Raw genomic sequence first — 24,628 nt, forward strand, 5'->3', positions numbered from 1 at the left:
GCTACATAATGCACTCCCTTTTTGAAATGTTGCCTGAATACAGAAAGGGGTTGGTTCTGCCGGATCCCCTCTCTGCTTTTACGTGCAACTTCCACGAAGGAAGAGTTCACCCAAACCAAAATGCTCAGTAGCTTGATGATGCGACTCAGACATTGGGTTAAATCATGGAATTCAAAAGGTTAAATGAGGAGGCTATTGGAGAGTATTGGCAATGCCTTACATGATTCCAATCTGTTTATAATGCTACACAATTATCACTTCATCATTCAGTATTTCCTCTTGTCCCTAATCTTAAACCAAGCTAATCCTTGCTGAGCTACTGACAACCAGACAAGGGACCAATTTTGCTTATGCGGTTCAGGATTTGCTTTCCAGCCAAATGGTTCTGAAACCGGGTTTCAATTCCACGAGCTTATTTCTCTATTTATATCCCACCCAGGGGCGCCCACTTGAATAGAACATTGGGCGGGGGGGGGGCAAGAGACATGGGCCCAAGAGTTGGCTCCTAGGACCCCACCTTTTTTCCCCTGGGACCTTGAGGCGGCCCACCTCCTTCTTCCCTCTCAGCCCCCGACACCCCCGTGAGGGAGACCAGCCAGAGAGGCGGCGACTGACGCAAAGGCACCCGAGTGAGCTTCGGGGCTGGTAGTAGGGTGTGTGTGTGTGTGTGTAGGGATTGTGCTGTGTGGTTGTGTGTGTGTGTGTGTGTGTGTGCGCGCGCGCAGGGATTTGAACCCTTCCTGCCTCAGGCCAACACACAGATACTCCGCCAAATATATACATGCCTGAGGGAAGATGCCGCCGCCGTGCCCTGTGGTGGCGCCTGGGGACCGGCTGCGAGATAACTCTTAAGGGCTTCCCTCTCGACATTGTCTTCCCAGCTATAAAGAGACTCCTGCTGCGGTGAGGCCTCGGACCATCGGCTGGGTGAGGACTGCAGGGCCTGCTCCCTTCCAGGGCCTTCTCCAACTGGCCCAGGGGGCGTGGCCCAGGCCCTCTCTCCCAGCTATAAGGAGACTCCTGCTGCAGGGAGGCCTCGGACCATCGGCTGGGTGAGGAATGCCGGGCCTGCTCCCTTCCAGGGCCTTCTCCAACTGGCCCAGGAGGCGTGGCCCAGGCCCTTATTTGGAACAAACTTTTGGGGAAGCTGGGAAGTGTTCTGCAATTGCTTCCCTGTTCCAAGTGGTTAATGTGTTTTAAAATGTCCTCAAGCAGTCAGTGGCAATTTAAATTTGTATTTCTTTTTTTCCTTTTTTCCTTTGTTGGGGGTGGGTGGGTGGGATGCATATTTGGTTGGGGATTAATTTTAGTATAATTGTTCTGTTTTTGTTTTCTGTTGTTTTATTGGTTCTGTATAGTTTGTGTTTTGTTTTTAAGGGGCGGGATCAGGGCTGCCTGGGAGTGGGGCCCCAGCCAACAAGATGGCTGGGACAAGTTCCACAGGGGGGGAAGCACTGGGACATCCGATCTCGGTGATCATGGGCAGGAGGAGGAGTTACGCTAAGACCAGACCATGTCATTACCGAGGAGGCAGGTTTAGTCATTGTTTGAAGACTATCTCTGCCTCCGGGTCTGGCCTTGACCGGATGGATACTGGAATCAACAGGGGAAACCCACATGACCTGAAGGTGTTGCTGTGTAATGCCAGGTCAATGATGAATAAAACCACTGCCATCCACGACTTGATTGTGGATGGAGTATTTGACCTGGCATGTGTGACAGAGACCTGGTTGGAGGAAGCAGATGGGCCTGTCCTTGCTGCTGCTTGCCCACCAGGTTTCTCTTACGCACAGCAACCCCGGTCATGTGGGCGGGGAGGGGGGGTTGCAGTGATTTTTAGGAAGTCATTAGTTTGCATCAGGCGTCCTACTGGGAAGACCCAGTTTTCTGAGTGCATGTTCCGGAAGTTGGGCAATAGGAGCAGTACAGGATTCCTTTTGGTGTACCGACCTCCCCGCTGCACCAAGGATTCCCTGTCCGAGCTGCTTCAGGTAGTGGCGGATGTTCTCCTGGAGACACCTAGTTTGGTTGTCCTAGGGGATTTTAACATCCACGCCGACACGACCTTACAAGGGGCCGCTCGGGACTTCGTGGAAAGCATGGCCTCCATGGGGCTGTCCCTGAATAAGTTGGGCCCAACTCATAGTCATGGACATGCCTTAGACCTGGTATTCACCTCTAGTGACGTGGGTGATCTGACACTAAGTAAAAGCGAAACCAAAGAAGTGCCATGGTCAGATCACTTCCTGGTGCAACTGGACTTCTCCGCGACCCTTCCCCTCTGCAGGGAGGTGGGACCAATTCGGATGGTCCGCCCCCACCACTTAATGGATCCAAATGGTTTCCAGAGAGTGGTAGGGGATGCTTTATCCCATGTTGATGGCCTTTCAGCTGATTCCCTGGTGGCCCGCTGGAATGCGGAGTTAACCAGGGCTATCGACTGTCTGGCTCCGAAGCGCCCTCTCCGATTGCATGGAGCCCGGACAGCCCCATGGTTTTCTTCGGAGCTGAGGGCGATGAAACAATCGCTGAGACGGCTAGAGCGTCGGTGGCAGAAAACTCACTCCGAATCTGACCGGACACAGGTTAGAGCTCAACGTCGAGCCTACCAAGTGGCGATAGCGACGGCGAAGAAGACTTCACCGCCTCTATTGCATCTGCAGAAAATAGTAGCAGGAGACTCTTTCAGGTGGTCCGCAATTTAACAGAACCACCTTTACCATCGGGGCCTTGTAAAGACCCCAAGATCTCCTGCAACGATTTTGCAAAGTTTTTTGCGGATAAAATCACTCGTATTCGGAAGGAGCTAGACACCACCATGGAAGCAGGGCTGCGGCGGGAGAATGCTAGAGCTCTGTCTGGTCAAGTTGCATGGAATCAGTTTCAATCCGTTACCCCCGAGGATGTGGACAGGCTGCTTGGACGCCTGAAACCAACTACCTGTCTCCTTGATCCTTGCCCATCCTGGCTAATAAAAGCAAGCTGGGAAGGGCTGGGCGATGGGCTCTGCGGGGTGGTGAATGCTTCCCTCTGTGAGGGAACATTCCCAGATCCGCTGAAAGAGGCGGTCATTAAACCGCTTCTTAAAAAACCATCTTTAGACCCGGCCAGTATGGCCAATTATCGCCCAGTCTCAAATCTTCCATTCTTGGGCAAGGTGATTGAGCGTGTGGTTGGTGAACAACTCCAGGCACGCCTGGAGGATGCGGACCATTTGGATCCCTTCCAATCAGGGTTCAGGCCTCATCATGGGACTGAAACTGCCTTGGTCGCACTGGTTGATGATCTCCGGCGGGCTAGGGACAAAGGTGAGAGCTGTTTCCTAGTTCTGCTGGATCTCTCAGCGGCCTTTGATACAATCGACCATAACATCCTTCTGGACCGTCTAGAGGGGTTGGGAGCTGGGGGCACTGTTATACAGTGGTTTCGCTCCTTCCTCCTGGGCCGTGTTCAGAAAGTGGTGGTGGGGGATGAGTGTTCAGACCCTTGGGCCCTCACTTGTGGGGTGCCTCAGGGTTCCGTCCTCTCCCCCATGCTTTTTAACATCTATATGAAGCCGCTGGGAGAGATCATCAGGGGGTTTGGACTGGGTGTCCATCAATATGCAGATGATACCCAGCTCTACCTCTCTTTCAAATCAAAACCAGTGAAGGCGGTGAAGGTCCTGTGTGAGTGCCTGGAGGCGGTTGGAGGATGGATGGCGGCTAATGGATTGAAGTTGAATCCTGACAAGACAGAAGTACTGTTTTTGGGGGACAGGGGGCGGGCTGGTGTGGAGGACTCCCTGGTCCTGAATAGGGTAACTGTGCCCCTGAAGGACCAGGTGCGTAGCCTGGGAGTCATTTTGGACTCACAGCTGTCCATGGAGGCGCAGGTCAATTCTGTATCCAGGGCAGCTGTCTACCAACTCCACCTGGTATGCAGGCTGAGACCCTACCTGCCCGTGGACTGTCTCGCCAGAGTGGTGCATGCTCTAGTTATCTCCCGCTTGGACTACTGCAATGCACTCTACGTGGGGCTACCTTTGAAGGTGACTCGGAAACTACAGCTAATCCAGAATGCGGCAGCTAGACTGGTGACTGGGAGTGGCCGCCGAGACCACATAACACCGGTCTTGAAAGACCTACATTGGCTCCCAGTACGTTTCCGAGCACAATTCAAAGTGCTGGTGTTGACCTTTAAAGCCCTAAACGGCCTCGGCCCAGTATACCTGAAGGAGCGTCTCCACCCCCATCGTTCTGCCTGGACGCTGAGGTCCAGCGCCGATGGCGTTCTGGTGGTTCCCTCATTGCGAGAAGCAAAGCTACAGGGAACCAGGCAGAGGGCCTTTTCGGTAGTGGCGCCCGCCCTGTGGAACGCCCTCCCATCAGATGTCAAAACGATAAACAACTACCTGACATTCAGAAGACATCTTAAGGCAGCCCTGTTCAGGGAAGTTTTTAATGTATGATATTTTAGTGTTTTTGGTTTCTATGGAAGCCGCCCAGAGTGGCTGGGGAAACCCAGCCAGATGGGCGGGGTACAAATAATAAATTATTATTATTATTATTATTATTATTATTATTATTATTATTCCCTTATTACGTTCCCGCAGCACCTGCGCTATAACGAACGTCTTGCTGGGGCAACAGGGGGGGGGGTGTCCTTCCCGCTCCTCTTTCTGGTCCCAACGGCCGCCCATCCCCCACTCCCTCTCGCTTCGCCTCATAGAATCCAGGTTGGCGCCGCGCGCCGTTTCCCGCCCAAATCGCCCCCGCGCATGTGCCCATGTCTGTCCTGCCTTGGCGTCCTTTGGCCACGCCTTCCCCTGCGGCGTCACACCGGCCGCCCTCCTCCTCCTTCTCCCTGGGCTCCCCACTTCTCACTTCCCCTGTCCCCTCGGTCTCCTCTTCACTCCCTCTTCACACAATGACCCCACCCCACAGGGGGGACCCACCCGTGAGGCGAGATAAGCGCATTAGCATGTCTGGCCTCTGAGGAAGGCTGCCCCCTCTCGCCTTCCATGCTGCTCCTTTCATTCCTTCATCCTTCTGCTCCCCTGTGGCCCCTCCAGGCTCAGCGCGGGGGGGGGGACCGGCTGGGCTGCCCTAAATCCGCCTCTGCTTGGAAGTTTTTGGTTCTCTTTTATTTTTGGTTGATCCTGATTTTTAATTATTATAAATCAAGACAGATCCCTTTAGTCAAAAATACGTCCCTCTCAATCCCTCCCATTTCATTTACTTATGTACTGCTTTTGAAATGAACCTCACAAAGTGGTTTACATCAATATATCAAAACAATAAGCATCCATTAAAATGTAATAAAACAGCAAAGGCAAACTGCAAGGGGGAAAAGTTCAATGATTTTAGGATTGTAGCTTTTAAAAATGTAGGCTAGTGGGAGGTTGGATCTTATTATTTATTTGTTAAATGTGAACCTCATTTTTGTTCCAAATTGTTGCTCTCTAGACCAGTTTCTAATCATCCACACAAAATGATTCTGCCACCCTGACCAGTTAATACTTAAACTCTTCTGTATTGCTTCATCAGTGTGATTACACTATTGACAGAGAACTTTGATCACCATGTTAACAGCTATGATGTCATGAATAGCTCTATCTGAATTGAAATTTACATGGATTTGCTGAACATTCAGATGTCTATCTAAATAGTGTGTGAAGCAATCCTAAGAGAATGATTACTTGGGAAACTGCTCTGCTTGGCTGTCCTACAATTGCATTCAGGATAAGAAGAAGACTACAGTGAGGGCAGGCAGATCTCTGAAGCACCAGGTGTGTATCCTTTCTCCTCAAACTACTTGCCAGATCAAACACTGCACAGAATTTTCCCCACCAATTGATCTACATTGGATTATTCCTGTCTGATTTAGGGATGCAGGAAGAGCTGCTGATTTGTTCTATTTGTCTAGTTTTAGGAGGGTTTTAAAAATAATTAATTAACTAAAAACATTTAAAGACAAACGAGAGAGAGAGAGAGACATTGCACATACTTTTGTAAACCAAGAAAATCTTTAGTAAAGATACATTAAAAAGAAACATTTAAAGACCACTTGATTGTAATAGAATCTCTGTAAACAAAACATGAAAATTACCAAAAACTGACAGTTAAAAACAAGTATGGAATATAATTTAAATCAGCAGTAAACTAAAAAGATATTAAATAAAACACATTCCATTTCTACATGTCTAGATAGGCTAGCCTAAGCAAAAACACCTTTAGCAGGTGCCGAATATAGTACTTTTTTGTTATTTTTATTTTCCAGTGCTTGCCAGTTTTTGTAGGTCAATGCCAATAAAGATTTGAATAAAAATAACTATTTTGAGAATCATTTCTGAAAATGGCCTCTCTTCATAGTTGTTTTTTTTAAAAAAAAACAACCAACAATAACAAATAGCTTGTGTCTACTTCAGTTTCATACTTTCCAAATTTCTCAGTTAAAAGAGGGTTTCCTATTCAGTAAGACAATAGTTACTTTAGTGTGAGTGAATATATATGTATAAGTAAGCACACACACACACACACTTTTATGGGGCCTGGATACATTCATGTCCTGTTAACATAGCATGGAAACATTCCTTTCATTCATGTTGCCTTTTGTTTCATTCATGTTGCCTTATCTAGCTATGAACTCAAGAGATGGCCCTAGACAAGTTCTGTCTCTCAACCCTAGCACCTTGGAATGTATACAAGTTAATGATAAGGTTGGGCTTGATTGTGTCCATAAAGAAGATAATTATTTAGAGAGACAGAGTCATCTCAGGCTGATTTGGAGTTGATGGTCCAACTTCCTTGGCCTGAGCACAAATTATCTATTCAGTTAACTGTCAGAGAATTCCTCATCTGAAAATTAAGATTACAGGATTTCTTTGTATTACAGCCTTATTCCTGGCACGATGAACCATGATTGATCCTGAGATTGATCACTGCCATTGTGTGAGTATGTTTTAACATGCAGCCTGAAAAGAAGAGGAGTTCTGAAGCATGTGGACTACCTCTACTCATTGGCAGAGTTTGCTTGGAAATGTTTTGCTTTGCTGATGGCAGTAAGCCCTTGTGACTTCCAGCAACCTGCCTAGCATATCAGTTTGTATAGAATGCTAAACCATGGCTTACTAAACTATGGTTTATTAAACCATGGTTTAGCTGCATTATGTGTCAACCCAGCCCATAACTATGGTTTATTTACTATGGTTAAATGTTCTAGCTAGTTTAAAAATCTTAGCTAATGTTAACCATAGCTTAGTGTTACATGTGAACCTGGATACCCTCCTTAGCTATGGTTAAAGTGCCATCGCCCAAATGTTGCAATGTTGTCAATGAAGTGCTGCAAAAAATTCAAACTGCTCTCACTGTGCTTTTAATGATTCTGCAATGCATTGAATCAAGATTTAACTGATTATCTGCCTGATGCCTCAGTTGTAACCATGGTTTATTAACTATGGTTAATGTTAATAAGGGGTTAGTGTTACGTACAACCAGGCCAATGACATGTTCTAAGATCTGATCAGTAGCTTCAGTAAGAATTTATAAACTAGTTTGTGAAGGTTTTAATTTCTAATGGTAAGATGCCTAAAAGAAAGATCTCTGGGTTTTTTTTAAAGGTGAGTTTGAATAGTTTCTTAAATTCATTATAGATGTTATCCCAGAATTCCCCAATGACCACATATGCTAAAATAACCCCACATCTGTTTTACATCTCCAACAAATCTGTGATCATCTTTTATACATTTTCGCTAGTTTCAAGGGGGTATGATGCCATCTATATAGCATCTTGGGATGCGGGTGGCACTGTGGGTTAAACCACAGAGCCTAGGACTTGCCAATCAGAAGGTCGCGGTTCGAATCCCTGTGATGGGGTGAGCTCCCGTTGCTCGGTCCTTGCTCCTGCCAACCTAGCAGTTCGAAAGCACGTCAAAGTGCAAGTAGATAAATAGGTACCGCTCTGGTGGGAAGGTAAACAGCGTTTCCGTGTGCTACTCTGGTACGCCAGAAGTGGCTTAGTCATGCTGGCCACATGACCCAGAAGCTGTATGCCAGCTCCCTCAGCCAATAAAGCGAGATGAGCACTGCAACCCCAGAGTCGGTCACAACTGGACCTAATGGTCAGGGGTCCCTTTACACTTTACTTTATATAGCATCTTCATGGTGTTTTCCCTAGAGGAACCACATTCTAACATGCAGCACATTGTGAAGACTGGGCCTGATTTCTGAGTTCACGTAATGTGTATAGATATCCATTCCACTGTACATTCTATTACCATTGCCACTGCCATTTCTAGAGTGCTGAGAGACTAGAGTGCTCCAGTTTTCTCAGGGTCAACATTTTGTGTTCTTCACAATACTAACAAAGCCTTTTGATTCTTGGCAGTTTTTTGTTTTTTTCCTTAGAATGCCTTTGCTTTATTTTAATTCATGACATTTGACAATTTTGTGCAAAACAAACCAGACATTTTAACACACAAGGCATTTGTGATCAGTTCTTGACAGTGCTGAGTAATCAGTGCTTAAGCAATCTTTATTATTATCCCTTAGCAACACAGTTGTGGCAGTTTGACTCCTCCCACCAATGTGAACAAAGGCTTGCTAGACAGCTGATATCAATCTAGACTCAATGTCTGGAGATCAGTGATAAGGCATCACATGTTTGCAGCTGAGGGGTGGGGTGGGTGGAGTCAGAAAGAGCTTGAAAGGGGATTTTTAACCCTTTCTGCTTTGTCCCCTCCCCCCCAATCTGAATGGCTTCCCAAGCTTCTATTTTCTTCACATGGCAGGGATGGCCAGAAGTTAGATGAGCTCTAGGTGATTTTAAGTAGATCAGAGAGGATTTCTGACTTCCCCATGTTTATCAATAACAGCAACAAAGTAATCCCCCTCCCCTAAATTCAGAATTGTAGGTTCTATACAGTAAAAAATAAAATAAAATGGGGCGGGGGGAAACTAATTTGCTGCATGGTGCCTGCAACCTCCACCCTTCCTGCTGGGCAAATACTAGCTCTGAGGGGGCAACTTGGGTGAAATGGCATGGTGTTTTAAACCCATTCCTTAGCACCGCAAACAGATCTGAATCCATAACTACCACCTGCCCCCCCCCATGTTGTGTTTGCCATTTCTAAAATAAACATGAAATGAATTTATTACAGATAAACTTACAAAATTAGGTCTGGCTTGGTTCCAAGTCACTTTCTGTGTAACACAGACAAACAATTTTTAGTGTAGGAAGTGGATTTCACATAGTGCATGGAGTAAATGTATGGAGGTGTGGGCTTTAGAATTTGCATCAGGATGATAGATTTGAATGACTCCCAATACATGGATTGAGTTCCCAGGCCATTAGTTGTTTATCTCTACTCAGTAAAGAAGTAAGGAGTTTTGTTTTGTTTTGTTTTTAAAAGAAGCATGGTAAGAATCAGAATGTACTGTAAATCTATTACATTCTTTTTTATTCATTTTTGCTTTTACCAATTATCATCTCACATAAATCATAGTCATTCTACACACAGGATTCTCGGAATCCCGAGACTTCCCTCCACCTTTCCATGGTTTCCCAAGATCTTCTTTTCCAACTGCAGCATATAATATTCTCCATATTTCCTTAAAACTCAGTTTTTACCATAGTTCCCACTACATTGCAAGAACTGTTTGGAATCCTGCCAATCTTTTTAATTTTTTTTTGCAGTGTTCTTTTAAGTAACTTATAAAGTTCCCCCATTCTTTATTAAATTTATTGTCCCCTTGATCTCTGATTTTCCCATTCATTTTTGCCATTTCGGCATAGTCCATCATCTTTATCAACCATTCTTCTTTTGTAGGTACTTTGTCCTCTTTCCATCTTTGGGCAAATAGCAGTTGTTGTAGCATACATAAATTGTCTATTCTGATAGGTATTTCTGGATCTAAAATTCTTAGTAAGAAAGCGTCAGGATTTTTCACAAAAGTAAGTTTAAACATCTTTTTCAACTCATTATAAATCATTTCCCAATATCCTTTTGTCTTCTTGCACGTCCATCACGTGTGCCTTCTTTCTCTTTACACTTCCAACATATATCTGTAGCCGTTCTATACATTTTTGCTAACTTGGTAGGAGTTCAGTACCAGCGATACATCACTTTCATATAATTCTCTTTCAACATACAGCATGTTGTAAATTTTAAATCTTCCCTCCATAATTTTTCCCATGATGCCAATTGTATATTATGTCCAATATCCCTTGCCCGTAAATCTATCACATTCTGATTCTTGCAATGCATTTTAAAAGAATCTCCTTTTGAAATATGTATGATCAACAATCCCATTTCTGCATTGATCGTGAAGACCTTCACTGCTGCAAGAATTTGACTATGTACTTTAGAAAGTATGATGGTTGCATTGAAAATGAGTGCCTTTTGTCTTGCCAGCCACAGAATTTTAACAAGGCCAGCAAGTTGCTAACCAATCAGAGAATCAGGAAACCATCTTAAAATACAAAATGCAAAATAGAAAAGGTTTTGTCAAGTGTCTGAAGTTTAGAAGGCAGGAGAGCTGTCTAAACTCAGTCAGGACTGGGTCCATAATATTGAATGCATAGAATCTGTAAAATACAAGCTGTTCATCTGAACTATTGGGGACCAACACCACTAACGTCTTCCCTGAAAACCTCAGTCATCAAACTGTGATATAAGGGATCAGATGGGCTGTATCCTCCAGAAACTCCTGTAACAGCTCCTCCACCTCTCTCTTCACCATGTTGCCCAAGAAGGGGATATTTGCAAGCAGATGGTGGTTGTCGTAAAGCACAAAAAAAGGTGCAAGAGGAGGTTGCAACGGGCACAACGACACTTTTTCCTTTCATGCCTTTGGGCCTGCTCTCACTTAGATAAATTCCCCCCACCTCACTGAACAACCCTTTACATGAAGGTTTCTATCCCTTTTCCCTTAAAAATTCTAGCCCCAGAGTATGCTGCGAAGGACCTTTGTGAACGGGTAACTAGTAAGTTGGAGTCTCAGACAGGTTTTCTTTAAATAAACAATAAAGATTTATTTAAGGCAAGATAGTATATAACACAAATTGATTCAACTTAGGTTAGTTCAGAAATACAGTGCAATTTCACTTTAAATTTGTCCTCAGTTTGTTTTTGCATTATTGGCTTGGTTCCTTGATACATTCTTTCAGTTATCCACCCCCTTTAACAAGCCTGCTCCTGAGGTACCGGTACTTTAAGTAATTGACCACAGGGCTCTCCACACCCTCTCCCTTCACTGGGTCTGGGAGTTTCTTCTTTTCCTTAAAAGAATCTCTCCCCTCCAGACTAGGTTTGAGTCCCAAGTAGGCTGTTCCTTTCCAGCTCCTACTTCTCCTGGCTCAACCTCTGCCTCCCAGTAAAATTCCGGTCTATTCCTCCTACAGGACACCACACTCTGTCCTTCACAATACGCTCAGAATGGAAGTTGTTTTTTCCAGAGCCAACTCTTTCTCCCATTCACTCCTTATACCTCAGCCTGTCTCCTAACCTGTCTCCCTACCTATCTCCCACCCTCTCCAACCACAATTCCAACCCACTTCAACCAACCCTCTCAAACTAAGTGTCTCTCCAAAACCTCTCCTTTTAAACTCTCCCTCCTGGAACCCTGGCCAATCAGAGGCTGCCATTCATTAACAATTTGCAGGCAGGAAAAAAAAGAAAGAAGCACTTGTTGATCTAACCTGCCCAGCAAAACCAACATTTCGTCACAGAGGTTTCTTCAGGGATGTATGTACTACTGCTTGACCAAAGGGCGCAGGCCCCTGGATACATTGTCAGCTTTAGCAGCCTGGATGGACAGAGATCAAGAGAACAAGAAGCTGCTTGCAACATTGCAAGGGTCCTGTTCACATCGGCAGACCACAGAAACAGACATTTATCCCACAAAATGTGGGAAGGTGCTGCACTTCCCAGAATAGCTTCCTTTTACTTCTCTTGTGGCTCAGCTGTATTTACAATTGTTCAATTAACAGAAATGTCACCAGTGAACTGTTTCCCATCACTGTGTCTTCATGGCAGCAAGACATGGAACTAATGGCATGAAGCAGTACCAGAAAAATTAGCAAACAATATTAGAGAGATATAATATATCACAGTAGTTTACATTTGCAAAATAATTAAAAACAAACACCAGCAGACCATTGTGGGCGATGTGCTTTAAATTGCCTGCATAGGCTTGGTGGGACAGAAAAGTTTTCTGCCCATTCATGAGTTCCAAGCATGGATACAAGCATAAGCAAAGAGATGGAAGCTGGAAATGAGCTGATGCAAGAGCCAACAGATCCACTGCAGATTGCTGGCCATTGGGAAAACCTTACTGCAGTGATGGGAAACACTGTAACTTAGTGGCAGAACGTGTTGTTTTCATGCAGAAGGTCCCAGGTCCAGCTCCTGGTGTCTCCCAGGTAGTAGGGCTTGATCAGACTCCCACCTGAAACCCTAGAAAACTGCTCCACAGTGCAGAAGCAGAACCATCACATTGTGAAGTTGGCAGGGACCCTGAGGGTCATCTCTTCCAAGCCCCTACAATGCTAGAATCCTATTGTTTTTCTACAAACAAATGGGTAGTTTAAAAAGACCCTACCATCAGAAACCATTTCCTCCATTAAATGCATAGTTTGGAAACTGAAAACACACTCATTGAAGACTGTTGGGACGCAACAAGAATAATAAACCAACGAAACAATGAACTCTATAATATTATTTCCTTGTGGTCTCAAAATATGAGCAACCCATAAAAATCATGAACAGGAGACAACCCTATCAATAAAATTTGCAGTGTAATCCTTATGATTATGATTGTTATTAACTATTAAACAATCAACATTAACTTACCTAACAGCACACAATACAATATTTACACCACACACTACATCCTTACAATCTACAACTACTTTTCAAAGAAAGAGGAAAAAGGAAAATAAAGAAAAAGGTAAAGATAAAAAATTAAAGTAATTAAAATAGAATTCCGATTATTCTCATTGTACTATTTCTCATTTTGTTATTTATCACACAGTGCCTTATTGTTGTTCTCTTTTCCAAAATCTTATCAAAGAAGTTCAATTGTATTTGTTATCACAATAATTTTTCAAATATTCTTTAAATACTATCCATTCCTCTCCCTGTAAGTATTCTATCATTTTAACCTGCCATTCGGTTTTTGTGAGGGGTCTTTTCACTTTTCCAATTCTTCGCCACCAGGATGCTGGCTGCTGTTGTTGCGTACATGAAGAGTGGTCTGCTATTTTTAAAAAATTCTGTCGACATTATTCCTCAAAGGAAGGCTTCTGGTCTCTTTGTAAATGGGAATTTTAGTATCTTTTTAAATTCATTACTGTATATATGATGTCCCAAAACTGTCTTATACTCTTACATTCCCACCACATATGCATATACGAACCTTTACCTTTTTGCATCTCCAGCACACATCTGATCTATTTTTATACAATTTGGTCAGGGTAAGGTACCATTTGTACATCATTGTCATGATGTTTTCTCTAAGATGATAGCATGCTGTAAACTTCATGTCCACCTTCCATAATTTCTCCCACTGGTTCATGCAAATATTATATCCAAGTTCTTGGGCCCAACGCACTATCACCCCTTTCTTTTACCTTTTCTTTTACCTCCCACTCAAGATGTAGATTTTTGAAATATATTTTCCGTTGGATTAGATTAGTTCTTTTCCCAAATCTGATGTCTCATTTTCAAATCCTTTTTTTAAATCTATACTTAATTTTTCATTTAATTGAAAATATTGTAACTAATCCGTCAGGTACAACCTAATTTCTTCAAACTTCTTCAGCGTCAATTTGTTATTGTTTGCTTCTAATATCATTCTATACGTTGGCCAGTCTCCTTTCATATTTTTCTTTTTTACTGCCATGGCTTCTGTCGGTGAGGTCCACCAGGGGGTCTTAGGTTCTAGTATTTCTTTATATTTTCTCCCATATTCTGTAAGGGGAATTTCTTACTATATGGTTTTTTTAAAAAAAACTGTGTACTGTCAGCTTCTCATAGACTAAATACGTGTGCCACAGAAATAAAATCCACTGAATTAAATGGGACTTACTCCATAGCGTGTTTAGGATTGTAGTCTGAATTTTAAAATGAAATAAAAATAAGCTTTCCTTGCAGTTGTGGCTGTGAATGCCTATTTTATTCAGTTGTATTTTATCCTTTTCTGATACTCTCTAAACAGCTTTGAGACTTTGGTAATCATCCAGTTTTGGTTAACCTGTTCAGAGGAGAGGGTTGATCACATCAGGTCAATTACCTACTTAGTTCAATCTGTTATAAAACAAGAGTGACCTCAGAACTGAAAGCCTCTCTTCTATCTGAGATGCATTGGTGACACTTTCCTATCAAAGGCCTTGGGTGACAGGCTGTACTTTATTTCATGAGTAACAGGCCATATAGCAGATACGTGGACAAGAGGGACCAGACGCTGTGGCAGAGCCAGATACCAACTCTATTCCCATATCTAGTTTAATATAATTATTACAGGAGCTAATAATGTCAATACAACCTGAGGGGCTAATTCACCTGCTCATCTTCCAAAGTAATATATGCCATCATTTGCCAAGAATGACCTTCTAGCTGGTCTATGCAAAAGAATGAATGAGCACAAATCTGAAATGGCTGTATAGAAAAGCCAGTGAGGGAACATTTCAGCTTCTCAGGATGCTCTTTCACTGACCTTAAGGTGTTCATTATTGAATGAAGTGGCCTCAAACCATGAGACCATTGTATTACAATGCACCAGTGCTATTATTTGCAGATGGAATCAATACAATAGGTGCTGGGTTTACGTTTTTTAAAACCACACTGGATGTGCTAAAAACTGACTTACCAGTGCAAGGATGTCTGTGTTATCAACTACTGTTTTTGGAGCATCATTGCAGTTTAAAAGCTCATTGTCCTCAACTGTATATTTCAGCATTTAGTTTCCCTCTGATCTTTTTTTAGAAGCTCCCCACCAATTGTGTCCCTGCAACTCAGGATAATACTTTATGCATCCAGTGAAGTGAATTATATTGTGTGTGTCATGATAATTTTTTTAATCTTTCAGGTGCTACAAGACTCTTCTGTTGGTTTTGCAAAATTGAAAAGATTCGCCCTGCACCAATTTTACAATGATTGCTTACAGATTGAAATGGTGATCTGAAAAAGCCATTGTGAAATGGGCACAAACTTTTGTGCTAGATTCTACTGCCTCAAATGAATGGCATCTCAGCCTGTGGTCTTTATCTTGCAGGTCATGATTACAACATCTTTTTGTACTTAATTAAGAAAGAAACTCTGATCTCCCTCACCCTCTGCTTTGTGAAACAAATTACATTACTGTGGATTGTGGAGTTGTTGTTGTTGTTGTTTTCTAATGGGCCAGCATGGCTACTTTTGCTTTTAATTGAGCTTATTTACAATGGATAGAGTACTCTTCATCTCCAAGAGAGAAAGCAGCTGCTTTCTTTTTTTTTTTAGGGATGCGGGACATACAGAGTCAGTATAGACTAAGTTCATCTTCGGAAGGCAAGGATATGGTTGGTTTGTTTTTTAATTGCATGCATTAAATGCTTGTTTTTATTTCTTTAACTGCAAATGATTCTGAAAGAAGATCTGGTCAGTTGGCAACTAAAGAACTACTTGTAGCTATTTGATTCATAGATCTCTTGTATCACATCTAATTTGTGCATATGTGACCACCTTTCTGTATATGAGGTCTGTTTAGGAGAATGCCAGGTTTTCCAAGCATTCTGCTCCACACAGTAGCCAACCATAGCACTATGCAATACCAAAAGCAGGACACAGGTCAGGTGAGTACCCTTTTGCCCTGTTCTTTCCCAGCAATTGATATGCCTCTGATAGCATATATCCATAACGATTAGTAGCCACTGATAGTCTTAGCATTCATGAATTTGCCTAATCTCTTGAGAAAGCCATCTAGGATGGCAGCCATAATCACATCTTGAGTAATTCCAGGGCTGTGCTTACACACACACACACACACACACACACACAAAGATGTGGACCCAGATCAGCCCTATCCCAACCTAGGTCACACCCAACCCAGATCTGATCCTATATCAGGGTAGGACTAAAGGGGCAGGGCATGGTGGGACAAATCCACTAGATTCAGTATGATCTGCCCAATCTAGTGCCCAGCCCCATTAAATTCCATAGTGCAGTGTTGAGAAATATAGTGGACTGGGCAGTTGAGGTTTTATGATATGGATTTGTCATATATTCCAAGCCCAAAGCCTATATCTCAGTGAATGGAGTAAATTCAGACTCATGCAGATTATGTAGAGGTACTCAACAGAGATGTCCTCTATCTCCACTGCTGTTCACACTTTCCACTGTTAGCAGAACTTGACCCATTAGCAGAACCATTTAGATCTGAATATATAATCAAATGAACAGGGAACATAATGATATGCCAATAATGTAGCATTATTTGTGAAAAGCCCTGAAAAACCATTTGGAGATGTCTTAGGCTTTGATAGATTTATACTCTTAGGCTCAGTTGTTTCAGGGTTTTTGCTGGGCGGCGGGCGGGTAGCATGTTGCAGCTGTTGTTGGTTGTGTATTAGTAAGTTCAGTGGGACTTACTTCTAAATTAGTTTTCCTAAGAGGGTGCAATTTAGAATCTAAAATTAACTGACTTATTTTATTATGACTAAACCTGGTTAAATCAAGGCTGAACGGCACAGAAGGCAAACTGTATTGGGCACAATATAGTTCACAGGCAACCCTCCTATAAAGCTTCATTGAAGACAGTAGAGCACAAACCTTGGGGGGGGGGGATTAAGAGCAAGAAAATGAAATAAAGTGTTCACAATATCCCCCCACAAAGTTTTTAATAGATATAAATGCCCATGTTGCAGGCTAAGGCACATACAAGTTAAACTTATATGTCTTTAAAGCTTTGGAGAGCAACTTAACACACTTATGGTAGGAAAATCAATTAAACCTTATATCCCCATCTCAAACTTCTGTTTTTTTAAAAAATGGAAGACTCATGAATGGAAACCAAACTTATTAACACAGAAAAGTGTTACCAAATCTACTTATAGCAGGATCTACAAATATTATTTTGCATACAAAGAAAATACAGCAACTTCCCACCACATTTATTGCCACCTACTCTAGCCTCAGATACAGAGACTTAAAAAGAAAAGGAAAGGGACAGAAAGCCATTGGTGCATTAAAATGTGTCTCAGGAATATTCAGCCATTAGAAGACCTGACCTTTTATCTCTAGAACCACATGTACCGCACAACTGACTTTTTTCTATGGAAAAATTAAGCCCGTGTTTATATGCTTGCACAAAGGAAAGTGAATGTTGCAGTAAATGGAAAGTTAAAGGAAGACTCCAGACAAGCTAGTAAAGGAACAAACTTTATTCAAAACATCGAAGTCATACATTAAAAGAGGCAGCTTGTAAAATATGTACAGGATAGCAAGGAAGGAGTTGGGATGCTAATCTGGAACCTGACTTAAAGAGAAAAACAGAGAGTCCGAAGCACTTCCATCAACATTCTGCATTTGTCCAGGATTTGTAGCTGAATAATTCCCCGTTGCAGACCAGGGAGCATAAGTGCTTGATGCCATGAAGAAGTTCCCAGCTGATGGTGGAGGCTGCCTCACCATCTCTGCACCATAATATGGAACTGGGCAGTTGCTTGCCTGGGAAGTCTCACAAAGTCCAGTTCCACAAAAAGCAGCTTGCTGGTAATAAGCAGGGTTCAATTCCAGGGAGCTCTGCTGTTGCGGGGCACACTCTCCTGGTTGCGTGTTGAGAGGTGGCTGCCACAACCCTGCTCCTCTATAGCTTTCAGCATAATGAAAGTTCTGTGGCTGGTAATATTGTTCCATGTGAATATTTTGGCTGTTTCCTGGACTGCTTCTTGGGCTGCAGTCCAGGCTGCTTCTTGGACGGGTTCCTTCACTGTGGCTATAAGGAGCTGCAGCATGGTTCCCGATCCTTATCCTGGAACCTATCCTCTTTGGTGTTCTGGCCCTTCTGTTTTGAAACCAGACCTGAATAGAAGAAAGGAGAGAACCAGTACAGAAGACATTGATGCCATGAATATGTCTTTTTGATCCAACAGAGAAAATTACATTTAATAAATTATGCTTATTCCTCTGTTTGCGCTGTTAATTCAACACGTATTTCCGAGCAGAAACTTGACCTCCTGCTCCATGTGTTTCAGTAGCCATGAAGTTTAACTGTTCATTAAAACAACCACCAGCACAGGGCTAATCTCACACTGACATTGCTGCTGTTCATATTAGGAAGTTACTTTGTGGTACATTGTGCTTGGAAAGTTGCCAAGTTACAATTTACGTGGTGAAACATTGTGATCTTTGAACCTTGGAGGAGAAAGGGGCATAATGTATAAACGAACTACGTAGTAATATGTTGCAACGCAGCTATGTCTTTGATACCTAAACTTGGTTTGCTGGTTTTCCTTTCCTCGTCCTCCTACAAATAAACCCAATTCAATGTTCCGGGTTGCTATGTTCTCATGGTTTTTATTTACTGAATTTATACTCGGAGCCTAGATCGGCAGTACACACTTTGTGTGTGTGTGCAGGGATTGTGGTGTTTTTGTGTGTACAGGGATTTGAAGCCTGCCTGCCTCAGGCCAACACGCAGATACGCCGCCAAATATATACATGCCTGAGGGAAGAAGGCTCCTCCGCCGCCGCGCCCTGTGCTGGCGTAGCGGCTACGAGATAACTCTGAAGGGCTTCCCTCTCGACACTGTCTTCCCTTATTACGTTCCCGCAGCATCAGCGCTTTAACGAACGTCTTGCCGGGGCAACGGGGGGGGGGGGCGGGGGTGTCCTTCCCGCTCCTCTTTCTGGTTCCAACGGCCGCCCCTCCCCCACTCCCTCTCGCTTCGCCTCATAGAATCCAGGTGGGCGCCGCTCGCCGTTTCCCGCCCAAACCGCCCCCGCCTGTCCTGCCTTGGCGCCCTTTGGCCACGCCTTCCCCTGCGGCGTCACACCCGCCGCCCTCCTCCTCCTTCTCCCTAGTCTCCCCGCTTCTCCCCCCCCCCGTCCCCTCGGCCTCCTCTTCGCTCCCTCTTCACACAATGGCCCCCCCACCCCACCCCACCCCGCAGGGGGGACCCACCCGTGAGGCGAGATAAGCGCATTAGCATGTCTGGCCTCTGAGGAAGGCTGCCCCTCTCGCCTTCCCTTCTGCTCCTTTCATTCCTTCATCCTTCTGCTCCCCTGGGGCCCCTCCAGGCTCAGCGCCCCAGGGCAGGGGGGGGGGGACCGGCTGGGCTGCCCTAAATCCGCCTCTGCTTGGAAGTTTTTTCTCTCTCTTTTATTTATGGTTGATCATGATTTTTAATTATTATGAATCAAGACAGATCCATCTAGTCAGAAATACGTCCCTCTCAATCCCTACCATTTAGTTATGTACTGCTTTTGAAATGAACCTCACAAAGTGGTTTACATCAATATATCAAAACAATAAGCATCCATTTAAAATGTAATAAAACAGCAAAGGCCAACTGCAAGGGGGAAAAGTTCAATGCTTTTAGGATTGTAGCTTTTAAAAGTGTAGTTTAGTGGGAGAGAATTTTTTCTCTATCCACTTTCTCCATGCAATGCAAAATTTTATAAATTTCTGTCATGCCACCTCTTATCCAAATTTTCTCTAAACCAACAAATCCTCAATGCTCCAACATTTCCTCATTCTTCCGTCCACTTGATCACTCTGCTTGCCCGTTTCTGAATTATATGAACTGGAGATCTGTGATAACGCATCACATGCTTGTATGCATAGGGTGGGATGGGGGAAGCAATTAATCCCTTTCCTCCTCCAGTCCGAATTGCTTTCTAAATTGCTGTTTCCTTTGCATGGCAGTGGTGGGAAGAAAGTGGGAAGAACGCTGGGTGTTTTGTGGTAGATCACAAAGGATTGCTGACCTCACCTCCCCGTGTTTATAAATACAGTAACTGCAAAATATTTCCCCTCCCCCTCTACATTATACTGCTGAGATGAAGAATACTTGAGTTAACCGGGAACGGATTTACGTGTGGAAAGCCTGTGAGCTCCCATTAATTCTGATTCTCAAAACAAGTTCCTGGGCTCATAATTCTTGTATTCTAAGTGTATGGCTTTTGTACTAAGCTCTTCATTGCTGTATCCTAGGTTCTAGTTAAAGGGAGGGAAGCAAATCTCTTGCTGCATGGTGCCTGCGACTTGCAACCCCCTTATTGGGCAAATATTAGTTCTGAGTGGGCAACTTGGATGGGTAAAAGAGCATGGTATTTACACCTCTTCTCCAGCACCTCAAATAGTTCTGAATCTCTACTCCCCTCCCCTCGTTTGCTGTTTTCAAACCCAACAACAGATGACTATTACAGTTCTCCCAACATCAATCCCAAGCAGTGACAGACCTACATTTTGGGGGTCCTGAACTTGAGCTGTTCTGGGGGCCCCTTCACAACTAGTAATCAGTTCTGGGTAACCACTGTTGTCGTCTTCAATGGGGTTGTTCCCTGACAGATCACCACATTTAAAAAATCAGATTTAGATTAGAATTTCTGCTCTGGGTTGTCACATGTGTCAAAGTCTCTGGTGTGAATATAAATGTTTAAGAATGTGGACTAAATTCAGGTCTGGGGCCCCTCTGGGATTTGGCGCCCAGAATCTTAAGAGTCATTGGTTTCGTAGGAGATCTCTCCCCGATTCCAAGCTGCTCTCTGTTTAACATAGGCAAAATACTGGAATCTAGATGCTAGAACAGCTCTGGAGAGAGAGATAAATGTAATACAATAGATAAAAGGCAAGATTAAAACAACACCCAATTGAGATCAAAAAGCTAAGGTTGGAGGATAAAACCTGCAATAAGGACAACTAGCTACAACTAGATCTAAATGTCTTCACCTGACACATACAAAAACATCAAAGTGATGCCAGGCAAGCCTCTCTGGGAGTGGAAGGTGCGGGATTTATTTCCCCACATCCATCTCTCTGAATGAGGGAAAGAGTTGAGTGGTGGAGAACAGAGGGCATCATTACGCAGGAGAGACTGCTAAATCTTAGTAAAAGGAGAGGTACTAGGTGGTGAGTCATCCGGTGTGGATGAGGAAAGACTGCAGCGTTATCTGCTGCCCTGGGTGGAATCTACACATAAAAAACACTCTGCAAATGCTTTTTTAAAAAAAAACATTTTGAAAAATATATTGAATTTCCCATAGCTCACCAAAAAAATGTAGTTCTTACTTGAAAAAAAGTTTCTTTGCCGATTCTGAGTCAGCATACCTATGAATAGGGTTTATAGGTACACTTAGGGAGGGTCCCTTGTGTTAATTTTCTTAGGCAAAAATAACAAAGAATGTACCAACAGAGAACCATTCTTGATTAACAAACTGCCAGGGACTGGGAACATGCATTGTATGAGCTGGAAGGTTTCAGAAAGTTTTCAGTTCCTTTGAGGATCGGAGGCAACTATCGGGTGTAGGGTGGAGCGGCAGGCTATTTGGATGCCGCAAGTCCCTGAAAGGCAGAGGAATATGGCCACGTGAAAGTTGTGCGTATAGAAAGACAGAAAGAGAAATAGTTGAAGTGAAAAAGAAAGGAAGCACCAGCAACGTTTGAAGCAAGCCTAGGAAACAGAAAGCTTGCTTTCACTCAGAATGCAACCCCGTTAGGAACAGAAGTGAACAGCACAAGCAACGCTGACACCAAACCCTTCATAAATCAAGCATAATAGAAACATCGCCACCCACCCCCACCCATATCCCCACCCTCCATCCCTTTTTTTCTCCCCCTAATGTCTCAACAAATGAAACGGATTTGTAAAAATGTTACATGTAAAAAATACGAGAGACATTTCACATAATGTCTGTAAAACAAGAAAATATTTAATAAAAGAAGAAGAAGAAAGAAAGAGAATGCAACCCCCTTGCAGTTACAAGCGATAGTGCATTGAGACTGTGTAGATTCAGGATTTGGTTGCGACGTCTGTCCGGGGCTGAATACTCTGAGCATCTAACATCAACCGCTTGGGCTTGAAAGATCTACTGACTTCTTGGCAAGAGGAGTTTGCCTTCCCTTTATTTGCAATGGTGTTACTCACATTCTTCCCTTCAGGTTTTTGCACCGCCTAACCTTAACGAAAACCTCTAAGCGGCTTACGAAAGCATGAACATGATCGATAAAAGTCAAAGTGAAAAACACGTAATGCAATTACAGTTAAGCAAAAACCACCGATTAAAAGGCATAGCAACTTTTTGCAGGTAAAGGAAAGGAAACAAAGTTTATAGCAGGCGCCGAAAAGGGTGCAGTGAAGGCGCCTGCTTCGTCTCAAAAGGCAGGGGGTTTCAGAGTGTACTTGCTGCATCTAGGCTTCTTGGGCAAAGCCTTTCAACATGCCTAAGTCTTGGAGCATCTCTATCTGTAAAATGAAAGCTTCATAATAATATTTTTAAAAAATAAACCACAGTTGTGTCTGGCTCTCTCGCTCCTCAACCCATCCTCTCAATTCCCTTCTCTTCAGCTGTGCGCACTAATCTCAAAGCCTATGGAGCTATTTTCCAGTTTTGCTAAGGGGTGATGCTAAGGGAAGGGTGCGCTCCAGCCAATCTAGATTGGTCAAGCAGCGCTTGAAAAGTGAACTTGAAACTCGCTCCTCCCCAAAAGCCGCCTCCCCATTGGAGCGCTTCTCTCCAAGGAAAACGCGCCGGCCAATTGGCAGCCAGGAGGGGCTATAAAGGCGCCGAACTCCCGAAACCTGGAGCGGGCCTTGAGGAGCAAGGGCAATTTTGGAAGCGAAAACCAAGTTTGTTGGAAGAGAGCGAGGCAGCGCTTTTGCAAGATGAAAACTACCAACAGCCAAGGTAAGAATAGAGGATTGTTAAGAAGATTTTTAGTTCACTTGTCTTTAAAAAATTGCTCAAATGAATGATATAAATTCAGGGTTATAAATTCAACGGTTTTTATAAATGAAGGGTGTTTCTGTTTCTGGGTCAGGATATAGGGAAGACTTTCAAAGACCCATTTGTGGTAGCCGGGGAGGGATTACACAGGGGCTCAAATGTCTTCGGTTGGAAACATTTCGCAAGATTGGTTTGCACATCTTTACTTATAAGCATGGAGCATTTACTGCATTTTCCTGCATGAAGCATTTACACGCACACTTTCTGAATGTTAAATCCCTTTCACATAAACGGGATTAAATTTCCCAATAAACGTGGTTGGGATCAGTTGCGACAAAGGATGGCAGGCATAGAAATAAGAGTTAAATTCGTACGCTTTGGCTTTTCATTCAAGCCTTGTTCCGAGCAACCGGAGGTTTATTTAAAGGCCACAAAGTGCGTGGAAATCAATGTCCTGTAAAAAGCGAAGGCTTTGCCCTTCTGCGCTCTGCCGGGTGGGTGGTCAGCGGGGCGGTTGAATGAATTGCCACTGAAGCCGGGGGTCGTTTTACGCAGTGTAACCTCAGGCAGCGCCCGATTCTGGGGGACTTGCTCCCGGGCAAGTGCAGGCGATGCAGCTTCAGTTTAAGCTTGCCCAGCGCTTCCTTCAGATTTGCCTCTTTGTCTTTTCCCAGGAGGAAGCTACCCCAAAGTCGGAGGAGATAGGAGAAAAAGGACCGTTTTCACCCCTGCCCAAATCGAGCTTTTAAAGAAAGAGTTTGAAGAGAACCAGTACCCCGGATACGAGACCAGGGAGGCGCTGGCGAGGTGCATCGGAGTCGAAGAAGATCGTGTGCACGTAAGAATCGGGATGGTGGGGGCTCCCAAGACTTCTCTAAACCGCACATACTGGAACAATTTGAAACGCTCCGCATAATCCTTGCGTAGTTGGTTCACCCGTGTGCCTCTCAGCTTATCGCGAAAGGCGCCTTGTTCAAGAGCTAACTTCCTCTTTCTTGGTTCTTTTTTTGGGGGGGGGGGCGTATCGTGGGTTCTGGGTTTAAATCATTTTTAAAAAATCTTCAGAGACCCAGCTTAGAAATCTAATTTCTGCAATGGATGGGCTTAGTGCTAAAAGTACATTAAATCTGGTTTTATAGGCTGCCTTTGCAGCCTGATCCAGTTAACACTAACTCCCAAGGTAATGTGCAGAGGACTGCAGCCATAAGCAGCTTGCACTGGGGAGCCTAAAACGAGTTAAGCTGCATTGCTTTTTCTGGCAAGAGTTGAGCAAGTATTTAGTTCTCTCCTACAGAGAAATTGGTATTTAGAAAATATATAAATACACTTCCCTGCCTAGTCCATTACCCCCAGGACACTTGGGAGGCTGAGGCAGAAGACCCCAAACTGGGCAGGTCTTCTGAGTGAGCCATTTAAAATTAGTGTTACTAAGTTTATTGAATGTTTAAAACAATTGTCAGGCATAAAGTGTTGCCTTCCAGCAGAAATGCACACAAAGATGTTAAGTCTTGTATGCAGCCATCCACTTGGCATTAACAAATGCTTGACAATTTCTTACAGATGAAGCTTACACCCACAGGTAAAGTGAGTCTTGTGGAACTGTACACTTGTGCAGCTTTTAAAGGTGGCTTTTTCTGATACTGTAGAACAAAATACAGCCAAATAGCAGTATTTAGTCATTCCAACTTAGAAGCTTTATATTTAACAGTAAGTGGAGATTAT

At 43.7% G+C, this 24,628-nt stretch overlaps 2 protein-coding genes across 6 annotated transcripts in view; one reads left to right on the plus strand and one right to left on the minus strand.

The window, feature by feature from the left end:
* LOC308477548 (uncharacterized protein) overlaps positions 1–24,628 on the plus strand; it is a gene marked incomplete at its 3' end in the record, with an annotated part of 39,727 nt that overhangs the window by 8,571 nt on the left and 6,528 nt on the right. Inside the window, exons 1-3 of one of the 5 annotated variants that reach the window (XM_081006273.1) lie at positions 5,397–5,770; positions 6,877–6,932; positions 22,609–22,867. In XM_081006273.1, the coding sequence (XP_080862399.1) occupies positions 22,846–22,867 (22 nt within the window). In that variant the 5' untranslated portion in view covers positions 5,397–5,770; positions 6,877–6,932; positions 22,609–22,845. Of the gene's footprint in view, positions 1–5,396; positions 5,771–6,876; positions 6,933–21,251; positions 21,486–21,939; positions 22,868–24,628 lie in introns of those variants that run through there. The other 4 variants (XM_081006275.1, XM_081006274.1, XM_081006276.1 and 1 more) reach the window with 4 other exon arrangements.
* The window catches only part of LOC308477552 (uncharacterized protein), a 192,329-nt gene continuing 184,354 nt past the window's right edge, over positions 16,654–24,628 (minus strand). The window contains exon 3 of the mRNA XM_081006284.1: positions 16,654–18,040. Coding sequence (XP_080862410.1) covers positions 17,480–18,040 — 561 coding nt within the window. The 3' untranslated portion in view covers positions 16,654–17,479. The remainder of the gene's footprint in view (positions 18,041–24,628) is intronic.

The sequence above is a fragment of the Podarcis pityusensis genome, assembly GCF_964106645.2.
Source record: "Podarcis pityusensis genome assembly, chromosome: 5".
Classification (NCBI taxonomy): Eukaryota; Metazoa; Chordata; class Lepidosauria; order Squamata; family Lacertidae; genus Podarcis; species Podarcis pityusensis.